Source organism: Equus caballus, chromosome 1 (genome assembly GCF_041296265.1).
Source record: "Equus caballus isolate H_3958 breed thoroughbred chromosome 1, TB-T2T, whole genome shotgun sequence".
Lineage (NCBI taxonomy): Eukaryota > Metazoa > Chordata > Mammalia > Perissodactyla > Equidae > Equus > Equus caballus.
This window is the reverse complement of record NC_091684.1, coordinates 16,912,135-16,937,268: the sequence shown is the minus strand read 5'-3', so window position 1 is coordinate 16,937,268 and position 25,134 is coordinate 16,912,135. Positions and strand designations below refer to the sequence as shown.

At 37.2% G+C, this 25,134-nt stretch overlaps 1 protein-coding gene across 2 annotated transcripts in view; it reads left to right on the top strand.

Annotated features, from left to right (window-relative positions):
* Positions 1-23,867, top strand: part of ATRNL1 (attractin like 1) — a 740,103-nt gene extending 716,236 nt beyond the window's left edge. For both annotated transcript variants that reach the window (XM_070260546.1, XM_005602549.4), the window contains one exon: positions 19,519-23,867. In XM_070260546.1, the coding sequence (XP_070116647.1) occupies positions 19,519-19,542 (24 nt within the window). In that variant the 3' untranslated portion in view covers positions 19,543-23,867. The remainder of the gene's footprint in view (positions 1-19,518) is intronic.
* The last annotated feature ends 1,267 nt before the right edge of the window (positions 23,868-25,134 follow it).

Sequence of the window (25,134 nt, the reverse complement as noted above, 5' to 3'; positions counted from 1 at the left end):
CAAAATTTTAAAACTAATAAGAAATTGAGAAGTAAGGCAAGTTCTTTCAAATAAAGAATAGCATAGAGAGAGAAGAGTCGAGGATTTAGAGAAGAAATTAAATTTATTTCTACAGAAACAAAGACCGAATGGAATAAAAAGAATTTAGAATTTTTAGCACAAGGAAGATACAACCCCTGCATGGTAAGAGGGCATTTGGGTTATTTTCTTTCTATTCTTGAAATAGTATTGTGTTTCTTTTCCCCACAGTAAAGAGAGAGTATGAATCATTTCCATGATTCAGCATAATGTGTGAATCACAAAAAGCTTTTTGATTTTTTGTTAAGATCATTTTGTAGGCACTTACAGTGTTTTCTTGTCCAAAGCCTTTCCTTAAGGATTGAAATGTTTCTAATGCTGGTGAAGTGGCTCTAATGAAGTGGTCCCATGATTTAAATTATTATATCAACAACTTCATGTAACCCAGTTAGATGCACACACACATACACACATACACACACATCTATAATAGGTATGCAGTGAATCAAAACTTAGAATTCCATTTCAAAGTGATTAATAAAATTTGAACACTTGCTGAGAATATTGTGATTACTGTTGCTTTTTTTTTTTTTTTTGAGGAAGATTAGCCCTGAGCTAACATCTGCCACCAATCCTCCTCTTTTTTGCTGAGGACCCTGAGCTAACGTCCATGCCCATTTTCCTCTACTTTGTATGTGGGAACTCCTGCCATAGCGCAGCTTGACAAGCAGTGCGTAGGTCTGCACCTGGGATCCAGACCAGTCAACCCCAGGTCAGTGAAGCAGAACATGCAAGCCTAACTACTGAGCCACATGGCCAGCCCCTACTGTTGCTTTTAATAACTTCTTTTGTACTTTGTTAATAATACAAAATTTAGATAATAGGAACAATAGAAGACAACGTAGGAATTCCCTGTGTGGTCTGAGCAGGGAAGGCCTTTTCAAGCAGCACATGAGAGTCATATGACATAAGAGTCACAAAGATGATCTGTCACTTGAACTACATATATGTATAAAAGCAAAAGTTAATGCTAAGAGAAAAAAGTAAAACAAAGCAGAGCCAGCTTTAATGGCCTAGCAGTTAATGTTTGGCGTGCTCTGCTTCAGCAGCCCAGGCTCAATTCCCAGGCGTGGAACCACACCACTCATCTGTCAGGAGCCATGCTGTGGCAGCGGCTCACATGGAAGAACTAGAAGGACTTACAACTAGAATGTACAACTGTACTGGAGCTTCGGGGAGAAAAAAAAGGAGATGGGCAACAGATATTAGCTCAGAGCAAATCTTCCCATTCAGAAAAAAAAAAAAGGGAGGTTAAGAAAAAGAGATTAGAAAAACCCCCAAAACAAAATAAAAATACAAAATACCAAAATTAGAGAAATATTTGCAATACAATATGTTGCTGTTAAATGGTTCTTTATCCAAACCTTTTCATAGTGATACAAATTTGTAAATGTATTTCACAATATTTCATTGACTTGTCAAAAGAATCAGTACACGCTGTAGGTCTTGGGAACACTTTTAGTGCTGGTTTCATGCTATTTTTTAAAAACCTAAATTCTGCAATAAGTGTTTCATGTTATGATTCATCATCATCTCTGAGCCCAAGTTATACTCTCAAAACCTTAGGGACAAGAAATAGCATGGTTCAGAAGGAACCAAAGTCATTTAAAAGCCAAATAGTCAGTCCTTGAATAATTCTAACTTTTGTGGTGGTTTCCAGTGGAGAAAATGAAAATAATCCCTCTTCACTGCTCTGCTGCTTGGACAGTTTGGGAGACTGAATTGTTCTTTCCCCATTTGTTAAACCAGGGGCTTTCTCAGATTCCTTCCAGCTCTAAAATTCTCTGGCTCTATGAATATCCCCATTATTATCATTACATCTCATTTTGCTTAAAGAATGTTAAATCAGTAGTCTCTTCTCTTACAGCTATCTATGTGAGAAAGAGTAAAGAAAACTGAATTCGGTTTCTTCATGATTAATGCATTTGTCAAATTCTTTCCAAGTAGCAAATTAATTTATTGTGTTTTTTCATAAATGCAAATTAAAGCTGTGCAAACTATTGTGGTAAAACTTAGCAGTCTTTATTCATAAATTAAAACTAACTGATTTAATGTTAATGAAAGGAACTATATTCAAATACAAATTTTAATAACTTGGGTGGAAAGAAAATCTTAGACTTCGTAAGCTTTTTCTTACATAAAATTCATGTAACTTGAACAGAAAGTCATTAAAATGTAATTTTTCATAGTGAAGCCTGTATTAATTACCTTGTATGAAACTCTGAAAAGTTCCGTAATAAATGTCTGATCCTATGTGTCCCTGAGAAGGAGAACTGTCTAATGATTAGTTAATTATCTCAAACCAAGGGTCCCAGGTTCAGTTTTTGATGATCACTGTCTTACCTTTTTTCCTTGTTTGAATATTCTCATCAAAACCAGAAGTAAAACAATTTTTGTTTTTTTTTTTAAATAGGAGAGTATTTTGCGTCTGTTCATATTGCTAATACAGAAAGTGCTGGTGTACATTTAATAGAATATTCTGTAACTTGTTGGTTCTTTGGACTGAATCGAATACTCCATGCATATCTGTATGTGTGTATGTCTGTGGAAAGAATAGAATAAGATTTTAAGAATGACGTTAGAAATGTGTCCTATAAGCTTGATTCTCTCATACTTTCAAGATTGTCTAAATTCACTTCAATAGGATTGTAAGAAATAAAGGCGTTTCGAAACTCACTGAATCCTTGTGTTCTCCTTTGACCTAGCTATCCCACAATCCTCATTTTGTAGAATACTAAATCCGAAGACCATGAGAGAATCAAAATTGATATTTTCTTTTGCATTCATAACTGCATTTGTGCTTGGTTTTCACTCAGGTCAACAAAGAGAAATTTCAACTTTTTATTGACTAAATAAACATAAACTGTAGGGGCTAATTTATGCTCACATTTTTAAAAGAGGAAAAACTTGTAGTTGCTAAGTTTGATACACACACTTCATACTGGGATTTAGAAACTTTTGTATAATAGTAAAAGTACCTGCTCTTTTAATATTAAAGTTTGCAACATTCACTAAATTCAAAAGGTAGTGCCAGATTAGATTTAATGTTCACTTAATTCTAGGGCTAATAATTTAAATTGAGAAAGAAAAATCTAAACGTAAATCTTTGACACATTCTACCTTATTTTTATGTCATACTAAAAGTCATGAAAATCGATAAAGCAATGAAATTGAAACTGAAATACGTCCAAAATCTTTTGGGCTCATCATCTAAGAGCCAGAGAAGTGCCAAGTCTGAAAGAGCCCATGTTTGAGTAGGTCAGAAGGTCCAATTAGTTTATCCTGCCTCCAATAGTCGTCACTGTTAGATTTTATTTTAGGAGAAAGTGAGCTCATGGAGGAGCACCATAGGCGTTCTGTGATGAACATATGTAATAATTTTCACCCACTTTTTAGTTTATCTTGACTGCCTTAACATCTTCTTTCAAAATGTCAGCAGTGATTAGAGTACATTATGGGATAATTAATATGAACTTTTATCTCAAAGCTAATTTTGAGTAACGCTAGAACCAAACACATGTTAGTATGTTAAGGATGGAGAGTTGAACAGATTGCTTTTGTATATAAAAAGATGTATTTTGTTTTTTTCGATTCACCTTTCTTTTCAAATGTCAATCCAATGTAAATGTTTGAGGAAGGTTAAATAACCTGTGAGAGAAGCACCTTTTGAAGTTTGGTGGTATAGTTGCTAAGATCCTTTCATAGGCTGTGGTATACATTCTTGCATATTAAAATATTGGTCATTTTAGGAAGTTTAGGAAATATTTCCTCATGTACTTGGACTCAGGGGATGTGGCTATGATTGATTAGATTTGACCAATTCACACTGCTTTAATGCCAGTGCTCCATCTTTTAAAATTATGTTCATGTGGCATCCTGTGCCCTATTTCCTTCTTCAAAACAAGCCTTTGCCCAAATTAGTTAAAATTACTAAATAATCTGTTTCATCCTGCAGTAATTCTAGAGATTTATTAGACTTTTCTCTTCCCTCTAAGTTGCTTCTCCCATGTTTAGTTACACGTCTAAATAAAGGCCATGCTCAGAATTGGAGTGTAACAACTCTTAATGTGGATCATGAACTTCAGAACATGATTTAGTCATCCCATGAAGGGCACCATAGCTGGTACTGATCTGAACAGTTCAGCCTCACAACCAGGCAATTCAGCCACCTACAATTCAATTGTTGCTTTTATTTGAATTAAAGTTAAGTTTTGGATATAATTGGTTTAGCTATTGATTCAACTGGATCAGTTCTGGACGTACAAGTAGTTTTGTACAAGCACAGCCATATTTAGTCTCAGGCAGCTCACCCAACATTTTTTAAAGATAGCATTGTTTATAATCTTTTCAAAGAGTGCTCTAAACATGCAACTAAGAGTAATGCTGATAGATGGTACACATCTAGTCATGAGCATTAGGCTCTGCTTTTTTGTACACTGACTTTCCATCCTTGCAGATTATTCTAGAAATAATGGGTAGCCCTTTGGCATTGTGATTCATTGACTAAAGATTAGTATTTTTACCTCTCAGTTCTCTTCTCTCAATTAGTACTTGACTAAAGAAATAAAAACAACTAGTTGACTATTTTCAACCCTAGAAAGTGAAATGGGAACAAAATATAATTAAGTAAAGCCGGTAGTTATTCATAGAGGACTTGCTTTTGTTCTGATTTTCATCATCCCAGTTTGTCAAAATGCTTTTAAAAAGGTAGTCTTTTACCAAAAAAGTGCAGGAGACTCAACATACTTGGTCAGTTATAAATAAACCATTAATAGTTTGTCCTTTAAAGATCCCCTTTAACATTGTTTTAGAGAAATTCATAAATACCTTTGCAGATAAAAATTATAGTCTACGTTTCTCCAACTTTAATAAGTGAGAGTTTGGAATTAGAGAATATGAAGCAAAGTCTGATGAAATATATATACTTGTTAAAACATGGTAGTACCATCCTTCTGCTATACTTCTCCACTCTCTTAGATTTAATGCCCCTAAAATATAAGGATTTTTTCTTTACTTAAAAAAAAAAAAGCAAAACACTTTTTCTCTAATTACGAGAACTCATCGACCATTGGGCTGAAAGTCAGCAGCAGCTGGGTGGTGAACTGGCCCCTTGCCCAGACCTCAGAGCAAGACTAATTTGAAAACCCTTTGCAGAATGCAGCCCAGAGCCTACTGCTCAGAAGATCCTGCTCTAATCAACCATTGATCATAAGAGATTTCCTTTATTGACTTGAAAGCAAGTTTTTTCATCTTCCTGCCAGCTAAGGCACTTACTGAAAGTAGGTAGATAACATCCAAAGTGAATATTCCTAATAAAGAGGGCAGAGTCCTCCATGTCTCCCCACAAAGTGACATCCTGATTCTCTCTCCAGTGGACCTTCTGTAATGACATGCTAATAAGAATTTCTATCTCCTTCCATTTCCTAAACCATTTCCTTGCCACTGTGAGGAAGCCATAGTTAGCAAAATGTCCCGTTTACAAGTACACTTGGCAAATCCCTGAGGAAACTGTAGTCAGGTATTGTGGAACCAATGTACAAAAATTCTTTGTGTCTGGAGATATCTTGGAGTGAATGCAAGGCAATATTTATCCCCCTGGAGATAACATGAGAAAGTTCCAGATCACTCTGAAGTCTGCTCCCTCTATGATTTACCTGCCTGTAGAGTTTGAAAGGTTCCCACTAGTGCTGGCTCTTTGTGACACTTCTCAATTTACAGTAGCTCAGAGGCCACTTTGATTGCTCCCAAAGGCAAAGTGGGGCAAAATGATACTTTTTTCACTAAGAAGGGTCAGCATTTATGGGACATGCTCAGTCAGATTCTCAAAATTGCTTCAGAGAATGAAGGTTGCTTTAATACTACCCTCTGTTAGATTAAAGGAGGGCATTTAAACAAACTACTTCCCAAAAGTCCCTGTTTTGAATTACTGGAGAGAATGTGTACTATCTGGGGTCCTGGATCACTTAGCAAACATCAGAGGAATGGTTTGAAGTCTGTTTTGAGAAATACACTGTCCAACTATACGGCCTTTTCTTTCAGCAAAGGAGATTTCTCAAGGATCAATTTGGCTACAGATGCAGCTGTTTTTGTTAAAATGCCTTTGGTCATTAAGTTATCTGTAATAACTTTTGGTAAGATCTAAGCAATTTATAACAATATTAATGGGAAAACCATGATCTGTGTAGCATTATTCTCTTCCATTTTATCTAAATGGCTAGAAGTAAGGATTTGAATAATTTATCTAGTTTTTTTCTCCTATTTTTGCTATGATCTGAGAGTTTTATATAGAAGGCATAAATGTGCTTTACCATTTGTTTGTTAAAATATTTTGACTTTTCTTGGAATTTTAAAAGAATATTGACTGCTATGAACTTAGGGGAGCAGAAACATTACCTTGGACAATACTAAAATTCATTTTTTTAGTTGATGGCTTGTCTTTTAGTATTCAATGTGGTATAGCTGTGCTGTGTGATATTATAAGCTTTACATCTGTCTCCTATACTGTCATGTACTCTCATATTAACGCTATGGAAAGCAATGCTTCACATCACTACCCAACATTGTTTAACCTTGATTTAAAATTGTAATCTAGTTTCTTATAAATAGGTATCTAAACTTAAACAAAAAGTGATTTGTGTTTTTGTATTGGCTCTAACTTTGCATGAATCTCAAGAGAGATTAGAAATGACTTTTTCCTTTTGGGAAGTGATTCATTCAGGAACTGAGGGAAGCTTATGGTAGGACTTCCAAAGTTGATTTAAAATAGTAAAAGTCACTCCAAAGATGTTCAGGCAGAGCCGAATTGCTAAGGCTTTGATGCCAAGTGAGTGTGGCAGCTGTTGCAGTTTTTCATCAATATTGTACACACAGCCACAGATATTAAGAGCTATTTAGAGACAATGTTGACCGAGATACTGAGATGTTCACTGGTGTAGCTCTCACTCTCTGGGCACAAGTAGGTCCAGTCCTTAGGAAGGGGCATGAACACTCTTGGAGGACAGGGGCACCGTGTGGGAAAATCTCCCTTGGGTCACCTTCTTGGATAATAGATTAACTAGAGCCACATTGGTGCTATGCTGTTCCCTCCCCTGCCCTGCACTATTCCCACCCTCCACTCAGTAACTTCTCTGTAACTAAGTACAAGGATTAGAGGAATGTAAGAAGGTCTATGTTTCCAAATACCTTTAAAGTAAAGTAACACTGAGACTTCTAATCAGAATTCAAATCCTTAGCAGCACACAGCTCCATGATACATCATTTAATGCTCATTCAAATAATATTTATTGACCACCTATCTTAGACTAAGCATTGGGATATAAAAGCAAATGAAAGCATAGTCCTTGCTTTTAAGGTGCTCCTGGTCATGATGGGTAGGCAGAGTTATAAGGACAAAGTTGTATTATAATGTAAAGAATTAGAAAACTAAACTTTAAAAACTATGTTTTAGGTTGTTCAGAGATTGCTAGACATAGATGAAGTCCCAGCCTGATCTTTGACACTGCCCAGTCTTTTTACTTCTCTAATATGAGATTTACAGTCAGTTTCTTGACCAGTGTTATTAGCATCATAGAAACCATACCTAACAGTAAGTACAAACCATACCTAGTATTACCAGTGTGGTTCTCACTCTGGTCGAAGAGTGTCCAGTCCTTCGTAAGTCCTTAACTAGTAAGACCAAATGCATATTTCTTGCAAAGAAGTTCTTGAACCCAGCCAGCCCCCTGACTTCACAGGGATGCTCATGGCAGCCCATACCGCTGCTACATGAGAGCACACATGAGAGAGGAGGCCAGCCATGATATCTGGGTCCTTGCCGCTGGCCTGCTGTAGAAAGGCAGCTGCAGTCATAAATTTGTAGAGCCAGAAGTGACCTTAGCAGCCACCTACTTCAACTTCCTTCCAAGAGAAATCTCTCAGGGGACATTCTGAATTTCAAATCAAGAAAAGCTTGGAAGCCACAAACTCAGCTGGCTTGCAGTTGTCATGGAATTTTTGAGCTATTTGTTGCAAACAGAAAGAAGATCCACAGGTTATAACTAGCCACTAACTAGTCTTCTTATAGAGTCTGGGTACAATCTCAGTCCTGGCTTTCTCCTACCTCTCTGGGTGTTTCTGCCTTCTCATGGGCTACTCCCCTTCATTACCAGTCCTCTTTGTCTTCCCTCCTTACTCTATTCTTTCTACCAGGGTAGCCTCATCCATTCCAGTGGCAGAGACCGCTGGCTCTCCGCCCAAGATTTGCACACCCCTCCCCTAGTGGAGAATTGTTTTCTCAAAGTAGTACTTGCTAATGGCATTGGAACAGTGTTATGAGCTTTTCTGGCCCAAGGGGGTTTAAAAGGGGGTGTACCTTTTCTACCCTTTCATCTCCCACCTGCTACCTAGATGTCAATGCTCAAGGCAGTCATGGAAATCTTGGATTAAATATGGCAGAAGCATTGTCAGTCTGGGTCCCTAAGTAACTACACAGAACAGATGCTGCTCTCCCTCCTCCTCCCCCCGCACATATCCCAACACCAATCATGAACACCCACCTTAGACTTTATTTAGTGAGAAATAAACTCCTATTTTGTTAAGCCACTGAGATTTGAGTATTTAACTATTGCAACAGCTAGCATTACCCACCTATACAATTACAAAGTCTTCAGATTCCATCCATGCACATAACCCCCAACTCTATATCTCTGGGCTAGACTAAATTATTCCTGAGCTTCACAGCTGCATGTCCAACTAGACGTTTCCACTAAGATGTCCCACAGGTCATCAAACTCAGTATGTCTAGAACCAAACAAATGATCCACCACATTCCCACACACCTTGACTCTTCCTGTTCCTCCTTCATATCCTGGTAAATAGCATTCGGATGCACTCAGCCACTGTGCTAGAAAGCGGGGAACTGTTCTAGACTCCTCCCTATTTTTCATCTCACATATTAATCTCTCCTGAATATCTGTCCTGTTCATCCCTTTTCTCTCTCCTTGTTGCTGCTTTCTTATCTGGTTTTAATAATAGTAGCCTCACCTCCCACTCCAGTCTGTCCTCCATGCTACCATTAGAGGGGTCTCTTTGAAATAAAAATCTGATTACACCTCTCCACTCCTTAAAATCATTCCGTGGCTCTTTTTTTTAAAAAAATGAGTGCTTTTAACATATTTATTTGGAAAGCTAAATAATAATGCTGATTATTTTTTCTACCACTAAATAAGTATGGTACTATGACTTTCATCATTTACCCTTTATATTCTTTGCTTTTTTTAATTGATGTCATAATAGTTTATGACGTTATGAAATTTCAGTTGTACATTATTGTCAGTCACCATATATACTTGCCCCTTTACCCCTTATGCCCACCCCCAAATCCCCTTCCCCCTGGTAACCACTAATCTGTTCTTTTTGTCCATGTGTTTATCCTCCACATATGATTGAAATCATACAGTGTTTATCTTTCTCTGTCTGGCTTATTTCATTTAATATAATATCCTCAAGTTCCATCCATGTTGTTGCAAATGGGATGATTTTGTCTTTTTTATGGCTGAGTAGTATTCCATTGTGTATATATATACATACACACACCACATCTTCTTTATCCAATCATCAGTCCATGGGCACTTGGGTTTCTTCCATGTCTTGGCTATTGTGAATAATGCTACAGTGAACACAGGGGTGCATAAGTCTCTTTGAATTGTTGATGTCATGTTCTTTGGATAAATACCCAATAGTGGGATGGCTGGATCGTATGGTAGTTCTATTTTTAATTTTTTGAGGAATCCCCTTACTGTTCTCCATAGTGGCTGCACCAGTTTGCATTCCCACCAGCAGTGTATGAGGGTTCCCTTTTCTCCACATCCTCTCCAACATTTGTTACTTTTTGTCTTGGTAATTATAGCCATTCTAACAGGTGTAAGGTGCTATCTCATTGTAGTTTTGATTTGCATCTCCCTGATGATTAGTGATGTTGCACATCTTTTCGTGTTCCTGTTGGCCTCCATGGCTCTTTCTGGCTTGCAGATTAAAAATTAACTTCCTAGTTTGGCCCCTAAGGCCATTTTATGGTCCCCCTTCTACCTACCTCTCTTTCTTCTCTCTCATCATTCCCCGTTTGCATCTGTATTCCACCCACAACAAATGTCCTGAAGTTTCCCCAAAACCCTTTCTCTCCATCCTGTTGAATCTGTAGTTCCCTCTACCCAAAACATACCACACCCCTCATGCCTATGTTCCTCTGGCTAGTTCCTGCTAATCTTTCAAGCCTCAGCTCAGAGATTATCTCCACTGGGAATCTTTGACCTCCATACCCATCTTGGAGATCTAACCTCCATCTTTCTTTCTTTCATGCCTTGTGCCTACTTCATAAGATTGGTCTCTGTGCAGTTGTTAGCAAATCTAGGAGCTCTCACCTTGTTGCCCTAGTTTGATGCTATTTGGTAATAACTCTTTGAGAACAACCAACTTTAATCATGCTGCTTGCAACATGCCCTCAATACATGTTTATCAATACAATCTATATTGTCATTCACTGCCATCAGCATAAATGGATAAAATAATGCCTATAAAGTGCTGAGGGCAATACCTGGTATGTAACAAGCATTCAATCAATGTTAACAGAATAGCTCTGTTTTATATTATTTTTTATTACAAGCAGCATTAATTAATGCCTTTGACCATAACTGACTTCACACCCCTGCCAATTTTTGTTTTTCTTTTACTTTTCATTCAAAATCATGTGTTAGTCATTTGTACCAGAGCAGCAGTTTCTGTCTAATGGCTGGAAAGTGGGCAGAGTGTGAGTTAAGGGATCCGGAGTCCTGGATTCAGGTCCCACCACTACCACCAGCTGTGTGAGCCTGAACCAGTCATTTAAACACCCTGTGCCTCGTTTGGCCATTTGCAAAGCAAGGATGAAAGTAGCTTCCTGACCCATTTCAACCGAATGATCTTGAGGAACAACCTAGATAATGAATGTAAAAGCATTTTTTAACTCTAAAAAGTGGATAAAAGTTAATTATTCCTAGTATTTCCAATAATGCAATCAATATTAATATAATCAATGCTTTCTCTGTTGAATATTGTCATTCTTTTATTTTGCCATTATCACTTTCAATTATTTTCACATTTCCTAATGAGTGAGCAACACACATAAGTCATCTATACCTTCATGGGCAAGTTCTCAATTTTGTTATCCAAGGCATCAAAATAATTCTGGCTTGAGGACTGAACACAGTGTTACCTCACTGATAATGTTGCTCTAAATTGATGCAGTTTGTGAATCTTTGAGTCTGTCTATCAAATTTTGTCCCTTATTCCACATGGTAGGCATACTGGTTTTTGAATGATTGAGTGCTACTAAAGGCCAGAGGCAAAATCTTGAGTGCCCAATATTTTGTCTACTGCTTCCTATTTGATCAAACTTCTCACTTGTTGATAATGATGATGACTGACATTTTTGAACTCTTATGTGCTAGACACCTTTCTAAGCCCATTACATTTAATCCACACAATAACTTGATCAAAAGAATACATGAGCTTGATCCACTGTAACGTAAGCTCCATGAGGTACAGAGTCTTTTATGTCTTATCTGTCTTATTCACTGCTACGTCTTTAGGGACCAGAGCAGTGCCTGACATATAGTAGGCACTCACTCAAGAAATAATAGTTTAATGAAGTGTTTGCTCTTCAAACAAATTTTTGATCCTTACAACTTTGGAGTTTTCTGGACATTTGTAATTTGATTGTGATTTCTTATTATTAGTAATGATAACTGTTTTATTATTGAAATTAACTAAATTTGTATAATACTTTACAATTTATAAAATACTTTCACATGTAATTTTGTTTAATTTAAAGCAAGCAATGACATTTTGCTACTAGAAATGCTAAAATACAATGTCTCTACCTAATGGAAAATAAAATACTGTGATTATTACAAAACTGCCATAGTTCAGTTTCTTCAGTAAACAGTAAGTACTTCAATTAAATTAAGAATCATTAAGGCTTAAAATAAGGGATCATCATATATCTGTTTTTTTTTAATGGAAGGAAGAAGATACCAGAAAATATTTCCCCAGCTGGCTTAGAAAGGGGGAATTGTCAATTGGAAATTTACTTAACAGCATGGAAAAGTAGTTACAAGACTGATTCTTGTAATATTTGTGGCTCTAAAAAAAAAAAATCACAAAATATTTTAAATTAACCAATAAAGTTTCCTGGTATGTAATTAAAATTAGAACTGATAAGATCTGAAAGAAGCTTTATTTGTTAAGAACCGTGAGGATTTACATTATAGTTGAGACAGGAACGGCCATGATTTACTCAACACTGTAGGCAGTGTCATAGAAAGTGGCGTCTGTGTTGCTAGAGTAGGATTACATTTTATAGAACTTGTACATTGTGTCTTTAAATAAGATTTTAAAATATTATGACATGTTAAAGGCCAAACAAAATTTTATAACGAGAATACAATTATAAATTGTATTTAAATATTGAGATCTGTAATTGTCATTGGTTTCTCGTAGGTGAAGGGAAACATTTCTTTAAACTCTCAGACAAATACGACTAGTCCATTTGTCATTCCAGTGTCTTCGGCGCTTGAAGTATTTCAATTTTTGTTCAACAATGTAACCTTTGGAGTTTTGCCTAATAATGACTTCAGTTGTGCTGGCCTTCCAACAGATAAATTAAAATGGAAATGCATATTTTCTAATTATGCATCCAGCCTTAGTTGCATATTAGCTAGGATGGCCACATTGAATGTTAAATTAAGTCTGCACAATAGCTACAGTCTGTGTCACATCAAAGTTTCCCAAAGTCACTTTCTTAATCATGTGAAGGATAGCCAAGACTCTGATAAGTAGTATGTAGCTATATACAATCAGAGGGAAAACATTTAAACATCCCAGCATGGTATTTCCATTTAAATCTGATTACAGTGAAATAAAACTGTAGCCATTAAAGGTTTAGAAGAACTACAAATACACGCCGTAAAAGAAGACAGATAGTAAATGAGGTAGTAAAACATTTCAGCAGGGCAAACAGTTTACAGCTCTCATTCAAGTCTTCCTGAAGCCGACTGCGCAATTCACTACAGAGCCGGCACGTTCCCGGAGCTCCACTTGAACCTGCAATTAACCTTTCACGCCTAATGAAGCTGTTTTCCTGGAAAATTAAAATATATAGTGGTGCCTGCTTTTACACAGACTTGGGAGGAGAGCATTCCAAAATGAATGACTTTTCTGAGGCTTTGTTCAAATGTAAAATGGAAGTGCAATGTTTGTGTATAAAGTGAGAGCGTTCTTTCCAAGGCAATTTTGTTTGAAGTGCAGTATTTTATCACTGTACTTATTAATTGTTCGGAATAATGGTAACAAAAAGAAACCACACACATCAGTAATTTTATGAGTAGATTGTTACTGCTGGAGTCTACTAATACCATTTCACTTCCATTAGGAAAAACTAGAGTTTTACTCAAGATAACTAAATTCCTGATGTTTCTCCTTGGTGGTTTTCATTGCAAATTTAGTGATTTAAAAAGATACGTTTGCCATTTAAATATTTCGCTGTTAGGCATTTACATTGCTTTCTCTTTAGAGCATGTCTGCACATGTTTATTGAGAAACAAAGTTCTTAAATTTTAGGAAGAAAATACTGGGGTTTTTTTGAAGTTCTGGGTAAAGATCTGATTTTGGTGCATCTTCGACTTATTTACTAAGTATCTTTGGTAGCTCTTGGCATCCAAATTAGTGACAGCTAAATTGTGCCCATCTTCTGAAGGATGTCTGCATGTTCTCAAAGGAGCCTGCTTCCCTCACAGCTCGCCCTGCCCTGGGTGATGCCAAGCAGCGGCTGGTGCCGTTCCACATTAGCAAGCGCCAGTTTGAAACGCCAAGAGGCCATGGAAAATGGAATAGGAAACTGAAGATGATTCTTTCTTATGAGGTTTATAACTCATATTTAAATAATCTAAATGTCATAATGTCTGGTATTTAAGAACTAAAAGTGCAAAAAGGTAAGGCTTATAATAAATGTTTAAGCCCCAGCATTTTGATTGAACCTACCGGCATATTTTGATGTAAATTCTGCTAGCCTGCAGCGTCTGTGCATCATCTTGACATGGTAAATGAAATTCCTTTAGACCACCAGTCTAAAATAATGAATTGTTCCCCTAGTTAATTGTATTGCTTTGATAACGAGGAACTATGCTAGGCCGAGAGAACACAATAAGTGGATTTCATCAGATGATTTGTGTGACGTTTTGAAAAATGATCTTCTGGAGTGACTTAATTTTCATGGAACTCTAACGGCACGCAGCATGCGCCACTGTGCAGCATCCTACTGGGAGGAAGCACTTCCTCCTATGGCATGGGGAGTGTGGGGTCATCACTAGAAAACTTCTCACCAGGAAAAAGTTCTCAGGGAAATCTAAACCAGGAGAAAGCATTTGCCTCAAAGGGCAATACGGAGAACTTATTTATAAGGTGCTTTTATTTTGTTCGTAATTTTTTTTTTAATCCAGGAAAGATCTCAAGCTACTTTTATTTCCTCATCGCCAGTGTGAAAATAAACCAAGACCAACCAAATAACAAGCACAGGCTATTTATTTCAAATCTTGCTATAGCAAGGGTGTCATCCACCATCTCTTGCCTGTGTTTTGGCGGAGACTAAAAGACAGGCAAGTATGTGGGAACAGTTTATAGTGGAGAAAGAGAAGGCTTCACATGCACCCTGATTGGAAGCCGTTGGCCTGGGGAAGTTGGAGGCAGGTAAACTAGAAGTGGGGCGTCCTATGTGATTGTCAGGGGTGCCTGTTTGCTTTTCTCTGATTGGTCCTAAGTTGGAAGCAGGGACAAAAATTAGGGAAGCTGCCAGTTACTAATCAAGTCCTGGCTATTTGGGGCCCAGTGGTAGAAGGGTAATTGTTTGACTCCTTGGATTGTCACTGGAGATAGCAGTCTGACTTCCCACGTAACAGGCTGACTTCCCTGGGCTGGTTGTTATAGATTAGGAGTTGGTTTCCTGGGCAGATTGGTGCCACTTGTGGGCCAGAGTTCTGTTTTTATATATGGTCTGCCCATTTTCTATTTGTATATTCCATCTCTTACCAGCATATAAATGTCACGTTTGCAGGGCGGTGGAGGTAATGTCTTTTTTAAAGAGCTACTATCTTGACTTTTATTTTTGTCAATTAAGGAAATTAGATTCCCTACCATAAAGTATGTTGAAGGGCAATAATAGAAATTACTTTAATTTCTCTCTTTTTTAAAAAAATGAGTCATCTACGCACAATACAATTCAGGAAGACAGGGACCTTGTCTTTCTTGTTTACTCGTGTCCAGGGCCTTTTGTAGTTTCTGCTTGCTGTTTCTTTTTAAAGTTCTCCATATATAAAGATATGAAGAAATGCAAACATAGCAATAAAGACTTACACTCAAAATTTGACACTTAAGGTACACACACACACAGTTATTATGATTATTGTGCTGTTCATAATTAAATTTACAGGATTTATACGTAACTAAATTACAGAATAACTCATGGTGTGCCACAGCTGTGGCCCAGTAAAGGACTCAAGCTTAACCCTGAAAAAAACGTCGTAAGATAAGACCTGGGCAAGTGGCCCTCTGAGCATCCTCTGTGAGTATACATGGTGGACACTCAAATATCACTGCCTGGGGAAGTGCAAGCTTTCCTACACACCTATTGCCATTTGAATCTGAAAATGGAGTTGATTGTTTCATTTTCACAGGAAAGAACAAAAAGCTGTCAAATTAAAAATAAGCATGATTTGCAATTTTATTTGTAAATTAAGGACTGAAATATGGTTTATGATTTATTATTTTCAACTGAATGTGTTTCCAAGCTTACGAATCATTAGTAAACCCAGGATATGTTGTGAGAGAAACTACCATAATTAGGCTTTCAACTTCATAGACCCCAAAATACAAAGATCCAGTGATGGTTTCAGAATAGCATAGAATTTCCTATTTTGGCAACTCAAACTGTTTCCTTCTCTCCTGGTGCTGTGTCTTCTGTAAGGAAAACAACATTTGCAGCCACTTGTAAATGGAGAAGTATTGTTTTTCAGAGCTCCTTTGGACTAGGTCATGAATAACATGATTTCATATTTGGATGCTGTGATCATTGAAATTAGTGTAAGTGGTCTCTGCCCACACTAAAGGAGACGTATAGTATTTGTCATATTTGGCTCTCTCTGGATAAAATGGTGCCAGGAATGAAATAAAAGATTGTAAATTATGACAGAAGTATGCCAGGAGATCTAGAGAAACTTAGTCTGCCTGAATTGAAACTTAGTTAGCCAGACCATGGGGTCTGTGAGTTTTTTTTTTTTTTAAGTAATGTGCTTCAGTTCTATCCCTTAAAGAAATAACAAAATAATCATCTCCTACAGCAGAATAAGTGGTTAAAACACTCATGTTGGACACTTTAGAAGTTCATACATGCTCTTCAAAGGTCAAGAAAGCAGCTATTATTTAAACTTTGAACCTTTGAACTTGCATTATCTCTAGGAAATTCAGGATAATTACTTAATATCTTGAAAGAGTATGTTTTTTCACAGCAACCCTTAAAAGGTAAATATGTAAGATTATCAGCCTAGCCGGGGATTACTGTAATTTTTTTAATCCCTTCCCTCTCTAACACCAGTAATTTCTCCTTCTTCATAAATACCTTCTCTTCTGTTTTCACATGTACTTTAAACTCCTTTTTCCTATAAAAAATATATGTACTCAGATAATCATATGCATCCACATACATTTCGTCTGACCCCGCTGCTTCCCCTGTATTCCAGCTTACTTATCTCTTTCCATTGCCAAAAGTCTTGGCTTTTGGGACTTAATGACTGGGAACTTGGACTTTGGGATTTGACTGGGGCTCAATGTCTGTGGGCTACGCTTCTTCTCACCCCATTCCCTGCTTAATTTTCAAGCCTCCAGCCTCAGTTAGGTATGGAAATGACTCAAAGATCATCAAAATCTTCTTTGAGGAGATCTAATGGCTTCTGCAGCAAGCCTCACCCGCTGGCCCATTTGGTACTTTTGCAGACTCCTTGAACTCTCCCTTGACTTCCACAACACCGCACTAGCCTAGCTGGCCTTCCTCTTTTAGTGTCCATTTCCTTTCTTTGGCCTCTCCTTCTGTTCATAAATCTCTAGAGTTCTGTTCTTGCCAGATCATGTCTGAGGCCAACCTAGAATAAATTGGCACAGAGGAATAAAATAATTCAATGGTACCTTACATAGGATAAGGTCCACCAGTGAGGCTTCCCTCTGAGAGCAGCACCTTGAGAAGACGTCTGTGAGGGCTCAGGGATTGGTTCAGCTCAATTCGGAGTCAAGTCTCCAAGACCTTGTAAAATGGAAAATAACACAAAGTCCTTTGGTGACCTCTTCAAACAAGCAGTCTGGTCTCTCAGTTTAGTATGATGATCTGGCATATTTTGTTTTACTCAAGAATTTTATGGGACACAACAGAAGCTAAAATGGCTTATGTGTAGCTATGAAAAACCAGGATATCTGGTTGAGGCATTGCTCGTACAAATTTAGGAAAGTCTTTACTATCCCTGAACATCTTAGCAAATATTTTTGTCAATCAATGCACAAAACAATATTCTTTTAATTACCTGTGATAGCTAGAGACCTACTTTTGTGTTGATATTCTGCTGATAATGCTCAAAGTCCTTTTCTTGTATTTAGGACATTTATCAGCTAAATGTCTATCGGCTGTCTTTCTTCCATATTTGTTTGTGTGTAGTATAACTCTATTGCTGGTGTGCTTTCTTACTTCTTAAAAACAGTTTGTGAGAATGAAAAAACAGGCCACAGACTGGGAGAAAATATTCGCAAAACACATATCTGATAAAGGACTGGTGTGTAAAATGTAAAAGGAATCACTTAAAACTCAACAATAAGAGAATAAACAGCTCAGTTAAAAATGGGCAAAAGATCTGAATAGATACCACACCAAAGAAAATATACATATGACAAAGAAGCATATGAAAAGATGCTCAACATCATATTTATTAGGGAATTGAAAATTGAAACTACCATGAGAAATATCTAAACACCTATTGGAATGGCTAAAATCCGAAACACTGACCACGCCAGGTGCTGGTGAAGATGTGGAGCACAGGAACTCTCATTCGTTGCTGGTGGGAATGCAAATGGCACAGCCACTTTGGAAGGCAGTTTGTCAGTTTCTTACAAAGCTAAAATGTAGGCTTACCATGTGATCCAACCATTGCACTCCTAGTTATTTGTGAGTTGAAAACGTATGTCCACACAAAAACTTGCATGTGGATGTTTATGGCAGCTTTATTCAAAATTGCTGAAAGTTGGAAGCAATCAAGACGTCCTTCAGTAGGGGAATGGATAAACAAACTGTGGTACATCCAGACAATTGAATATTATTCAGCTAAAAAGAAATGAGCCATCAAGCCCAAAAAAGATGTGGTGGAACTTAAAGGCATATTGCTAAGTGAAATAAGACAGTCTGAAAAAGCTACATATTATATGATTCCAACTATGTGACATTCTGAAAAAGGCAAAACTATAGAGTTATTAAAAAAAGATCAGTGATTATCAGAGGCTCAAGGGAAGAGGAGAGAGAAATTGATAAAGCACACAAGATTTTTAGGGCAGTGAAATTACTTTGCATGATACTATAATGGTGAATATATGACATTACACATTTGTCAAAACCCATAGAACTGTACAACACAAAGAGTGAATCCTAATGTAAACTAGGGACTTTAATTGATAATCAGGTATCAATATTGGTTCAATTTTTCTGTAAACCTATAACTGCTCTAATTTTTTAAAAAAATCTTAAGCGGCTGGCCCAGTGACATAGTGGTTAAGTTCACACCGTCTGCTTCAGCAGCCCAGGGGGTTGCAGGTTTGGATCCTGGAGGCAGACCTACACACCACTCATGAAGCCATGTTGTGGTGGTGTCCTACATACAAAATAGAGGAAGATTGGCACAGATGTTAGCTCAGGGTCAATCCCCCACACCAAAAAAAATTTTTTTAAAAACCCAGCTGAATACACTAACTTTTGTTCCATATCCAAAAAAACAATAGTAACACTGAAAATTCCTTGTACACCCAGAGCAAACTTGTGTTCAGACATAGAAACTAAAGTGTGGGGTCATATCCACAATTGATTGTGATGTTTTGTCACACACTGAACTTGATTGTCCGAAGTCAGAGTCAATTAACTTTGGTGGATCCTTGTTCTTCTTCATCGTGAAGTTCGTATGTCCCAGTTAAGAAACTTCTTAAGTGAAGGGTAAACTACTCGATAACTTCCAATAACAGCTGAATGTTTGATACAGAATGAAAACAATGAAAATAGGGTGCAAAGCCACCACTGTCACCATCTCGGAAATGTCCAACCAAACATTTAAACGCCTTTCTTCTTTCTTCCAGGCCTTGCAATCGCCAGTGCCCTAATAGATATTTCACAGCAGAAGCCTTCAGATAGTAAAGACAAGACTTCAGGAGTCCGAAATCGAAAACATCATCTCTCAACACGTCAAGGAACTTGTGTTTGAGAAACAGAAACTGCTCCTGGATGCTCTGTAATGCCTGACTTTGTAAATGGCTTCCATCATGGCTGGTCTGTGGCCTCAGTTTTTACGGAGGTGAATCTCTGTATGCTCCCAGGGCCCAAGTACAGTTCCCTCCAAGTGGGCAATGACCTAAGTGGCCAAAGAATGTTCCTGACTTTTATAAAAGTAACAATATTGATGGTCACAGGTGATAAAGTCAGCTTTTACGACTATCTTAGGCTTATCATAGATGATGTTAAATTACTCTGGAAAAAGATGTATATTGTTTCTTAATGCAGATGAAAAATGTGCATTCATATAAACCAAACTGTTTATATCCCAAGACTTTAAAGAAAGACGTTTTATAATGCCTGAATGAGAATTGTACAGTTTTTGCGTCATAAGCAAACAAATCACTTGTATATGAACAGGAAATGAACAAATTGCAAAGGCTTTAAATGCTATTTTATCTCACTGTAAATGTAAAAGCAAGATTTTTATTTAGTAGGATGTAGGTAATATATTTAAATATTTCACATGAACATATCATGTCCAAACTCAGTTTCTGAATGTGACTACTTTTCACCTAACTCGAATGCAGACCAAAATGAGTCCATTTGGATGGATGGTGTGTGCACCTTCACAGGAGGTTTATTAGAATTCTGAGTGAAGAGGACGTTCCTGTCGCTCATGCCAACTGCCTAACTCATTATCAGAGCTGATAGAGCATGGAAAAGCCTGTCCAGCAATCAATTTTCCCCCTCCTTCCAAAACAGCATCCAATACCACAAACCTGAAGAGAGCTGAAATAGTTATTTTACAGTGTGCAAGCTTCTCCTCTAATATGGTAATTTTTTAATTGCCTAGGAATCATTGGATCAGACCTAAATGAGCCATCTGCATTTTTATAAGAACGGATCATCTTCTTTTGGCCTTCCTCTCGTAGCTGCTAGATTTTATCTACCTTTTACAAGTGTTATGAAACGTATTGTAGAGGGACACCTCCCAAGTTATAATATGACCTGGGTTCCTTCCTGGCAACTATTTCTCTTAGAATACAAGCAGAGGAGAGCATTTGCTGGCAACCATCTACACTTTTCTTATTTCTAACATGAACACCTTGGTGTCATGAGAGAAAATCTCCAGTTTAAAAAATAAAATAAGTTCATTGTTGCCCGCCTTCAGCGTATCCTTAGTGACTCAAAAATCTGAATTGTGGCAGAAAGGAAAAATGATATAAAACAGCTTTCACATTGGAACATAGAATCACTGGTGTCCTAATTCTGACAACAGTTCACTAGAACTCAGTAGCATTAACAGATCTTGTTTGGAATTGCAGTTTCTTAACTTCAGGGTGACTACAGGATATGTGTAGAGAGCAGTGACAATGATATCCAAAGCTGCTTTATACAATATAATTTTGTTCAATATGAAAGTCATTTAAATATAATTGTTGTTTAGTACTATATATGTACTTTTCATATTCTTTGGATTTCTGGAAGGTAATGACACTTTACGGTTTACAGCTAATGCATAGTTACTTGCATGCTATGGTTGTGCAGTAGCGGAATACGACCCTATTGTGATATTAAATGTTTATTTCATAATACCATTTATACATAGTCAGCTTAATTTGATGAGGATTAAATGTAATATAGAACAGGAATGATCATACAGTATGTAGTTGCATCATATATAAGATTGGTAGGTTGCATCTAACCATGACTATGTCATTGTTTTGATAATTAGGCATTTATGAATTATAGAGTATATTCCTTATGTTGGCATGATAATTTTTCTGTTTTCCATGCATTAAAAATAAGACTAAATCATAGAGTAATTTTATCTATAGCCTGTGGGGTTTGGGGGTGGGGAGTGGAGTTAACTGTTTTTACCTAAGAGATATTTTATCTCTCAAAAAAAAGTGAGCAAAGTTTGTAAATGTTTCCTAAAATCAATCAAGTAATTTTATTAGCTTCATTTTGGACCCTTTAAATGTTGATTTTTCTCCAGGAAAAATAAATTGACAAAACTGGTGATTACAAAAATAGAATCAATTAAAAATACAATTGCCCAATTTGTTTAATTCTCTAACAGTTGTCATGAGACAGCATATATGACAAAAACACACTGAGCTGTACGTAAAATCTATTTCAGCTGTATTTTTAGAGAGGCTAAGGAAACAGTATTCCTGTGAAAGAATTAAGTTTTATCCACCTCAAATCCCATCAGGTTCTTAAAATTTGAAATTTGGAATTTTAGAGAATTATTAGACATAATGCAATGTTAAGTTAAGGTCATACTATACCTTTTTTGGCCAAATATTGCTAACTACATTACTAATTATGCAATATCTTCTCAACTTATCAAAGCTTTTTATTGGTAATAAAATTCTTCCCCCTCAGGTGAAGCAGATTGGAAAGACCTTAGGGGCAATCATTTTGAACCTGAGTCATGTTCCCCCACACCCCAAACACTTTGAATTTGGATACTTCCTTTTTTTTTCAATCAAACCACAAGCTTATGCAGATACTTTTCAAAAAGTTAGGAATTAAATGACTGATTCTCTCGAAAACTTATCTTAATGGAATTCTGTACATTTCAGTTTAGAATGACTGAAAAATTCTTTAGATTTACGATTTCTTATTCTTCCACGTGTGAAACGTTTTGGTTAAATAGAATGGAGTTTTTAAAATTAACCTTAGGTACACTGTTTGGACAACTAGCGAATTCTTGTTGAAAGAGATGCACATGCTTACAGATCAATTTAATAAATTTTAAGAAGATTCAGATTTTCATAATTGCTTTTAAATGAGAATTTATTTTACTGGTACACATAGAAAGAAAATGTATGCCATATACTATTGTGTTATGTTCAATAGGAAAACTTCAAATAGGACATATTTCAATGTGTAATATGATACTTGCTGTCCTTCCCAATAGCTCACTTTCTTTGGGTTCCAGTAAGACAGAAGTGACTGTGTGGGTTGTGGCCCTGCTGCAGGGTTATTCACAATGCAGACCGGGCCTGAGGACAGACGTTGGAACCAGCTTTGAGCTGTGTGGTGCTGGGCACGTCTTAACCTTGAAGCTTCAGACTTTCCATCTGTGCAGGGAGGTAGTGGTGCCCACCTTGTTGTGAGCCTGGAAGATGATAAACAAAGCTCCCACAGCAGGCCCTCAAGGCCGTGTAGCTGATATTAGTAATCATGGGGCTACCAGGCCATTTTTTCCCTACCAACTGTTTTATGAATACATCTATTAATTTTTCATCCATCTTTCACCATAGATAAAAAGCAAAGTAGGTTTTTGCAAATGAAGATTTCATGAAAATCTTGAGTAAGTTCCTATGTTTCTAGAATATAGAGATTTCTAAAAAACTACTTTGATATTTGGGTCAATAGAGGCTTTAACTCTTTCCAAATATATACAGTTTTAGTAGAGTATTTTTAAAATACTGCTAGATGACATTTAGACAGGAACATCAGTTGCCACTTTGATGTTCAAGTCAGGCAAGAAGAGATCAATCCTTACATTTGGTTGTCATACATGGTATGTATTTTTTTCACTGACCATAAAACTATGATTCAAATCATTTTGGGTTTTGTATAAAAGGTTTTAAAAACTTAAAACCAATCAAATAAACTAATTCTACCCACATTCACTTAAAAAAACAATCAACTTCCAACACCCATTTGCCATTTTATTAGGATGAGTTTAGAACTCACTTGATCGTGAGAACTACCCGGGTTAGTGTAGATTCCTACCTTTGCCTCTAGAGATTAAGATTCAGAAAGATTGGATTGGGCCCTGGAGATTAATATACTTAATAAACATCTCAGTGATTCTTAGGATTAGGCAAATTAGGGAAACTCTACACTGGACCAAAGAGCTGCCTTTGTCTACAGTTAGAAGAATTTCTTTAAATAACGAAGTTCTCACTCTAATTCAGATGCTTTAAATAATTTTCCAAGGAATGCAAGCCATCTGGTTGGTGTTACAGCAGTGTTTTCATTATATGTACATTTAACATTTTAGTTTTATCAAATTTTTTTAATTAAGAATTAAACCGTATCAGTATATATGTGTACAGGTGTGCATGCCAATGTGAAAACAGATTGTATAAAAGTTCAAACCTGCTTTAAAAAGCCAACATTTTATCATATAGTGTGCTATTAATCAGGAATTTAATTGCTGAAATAAAAACATCGGATCTTCCAACCCCCACTGGCGAATGCAGCTTTCTTATTTTTATTTTACCCTTCCAAGATCATACTTTGGAAAAGTACTCAACACCTGAAAAAGCCATTCTTCAATCTGAGACTTGGTTATCAAATTTGTGTTATTGAATTCCACATTCAAAATAGATTTTTTCTCTTTCCCTCTTCTCCCGATATTTGTTGGCCTCTTCTAGACATTCTCTCTGAATGGAGTGCTGAACACTTGGAATGCTCCTGAGAATGGAAGCAAAACACACAAGAGCCTGAATGGCCAGGATTCCAGTGATAACTGAGGTCTCTGCCCCTAACCGTGTGTTTCATGTTACATAAATTGTCCTTACTTACAATAAAGTCCTCTTTCTGAGACGGGTGCAGCCATGGCATAGCTAAGGAGTTTTCTGGAAAAGTTTGCTCATTCTAAACCCAAGCTTTAGTCCCCATGTTGGCACCTGCCTCCCAGCCTTATGTCAGTGCCACTCCTCTGCTGGGCCGTAGTTCACAGTTCCTGAGAAAGAGCAGGCAAGGAGGATCCAAATGCTGCTCTTCTCTCCAGCCCCCCAGAAGGACCAAGCATCTGTGACCCTTCTTGGGCTCAGGGCCTCAGTCAAGCCCTCTGCTTCCTAACCCAAGGCTTAAAGCTGAGGTTGGCCCTGCCTGTGCTCTAGGGGATGGAACAGTGGTCTTCTCCTCCTAGGCAGCCCTCCATCATACCAGGAGGTGAGGCTGGGATCAAGAGGCCCACTTAACCCTGAGAAACATACCCAGCCGGGCTGGCATCTCCCAGAAGCTTTAGAAAACAGAGAAAAGCTTTGGGAGGGTCCTGGATAAAGATGTACCTGAAGCAGGTAGAACTTAGAGGTGAATCCTGGAAGCCCTTTCTCTTACAACAAAAAGCAGCAGCTTCTTTGAACATCTGAGGCTTGCATGCACTCCTCTTCAGCTTTTTGATGGTGGAATGGTGGCTATCAGGAGATGTGAAGGTTTTAGCTCAAAACTGATTTTTCTCTGCCCTGAAGAAGTTTCCTCACAGAAGTCACCTGTGAGTGGCCAAAGTGAGGGACAGGCGTTCTTTCAGCTCTACCCTACAGCCCTTTGTGATAAACACACAACTCCCTCTCCAAATTCTAATAGGCTTTCTTCCTTGCTTAGCATTATGGTACCTGGCACAGGCCGTGGAAGCCAAGAGTTCATTGAGCTTTACTTTCTCCAGCCCTGCTAATGAAAACAGCAAGTATTATTATTTTGCTTTCCGAATATGAGGATGAGCTTTTGTA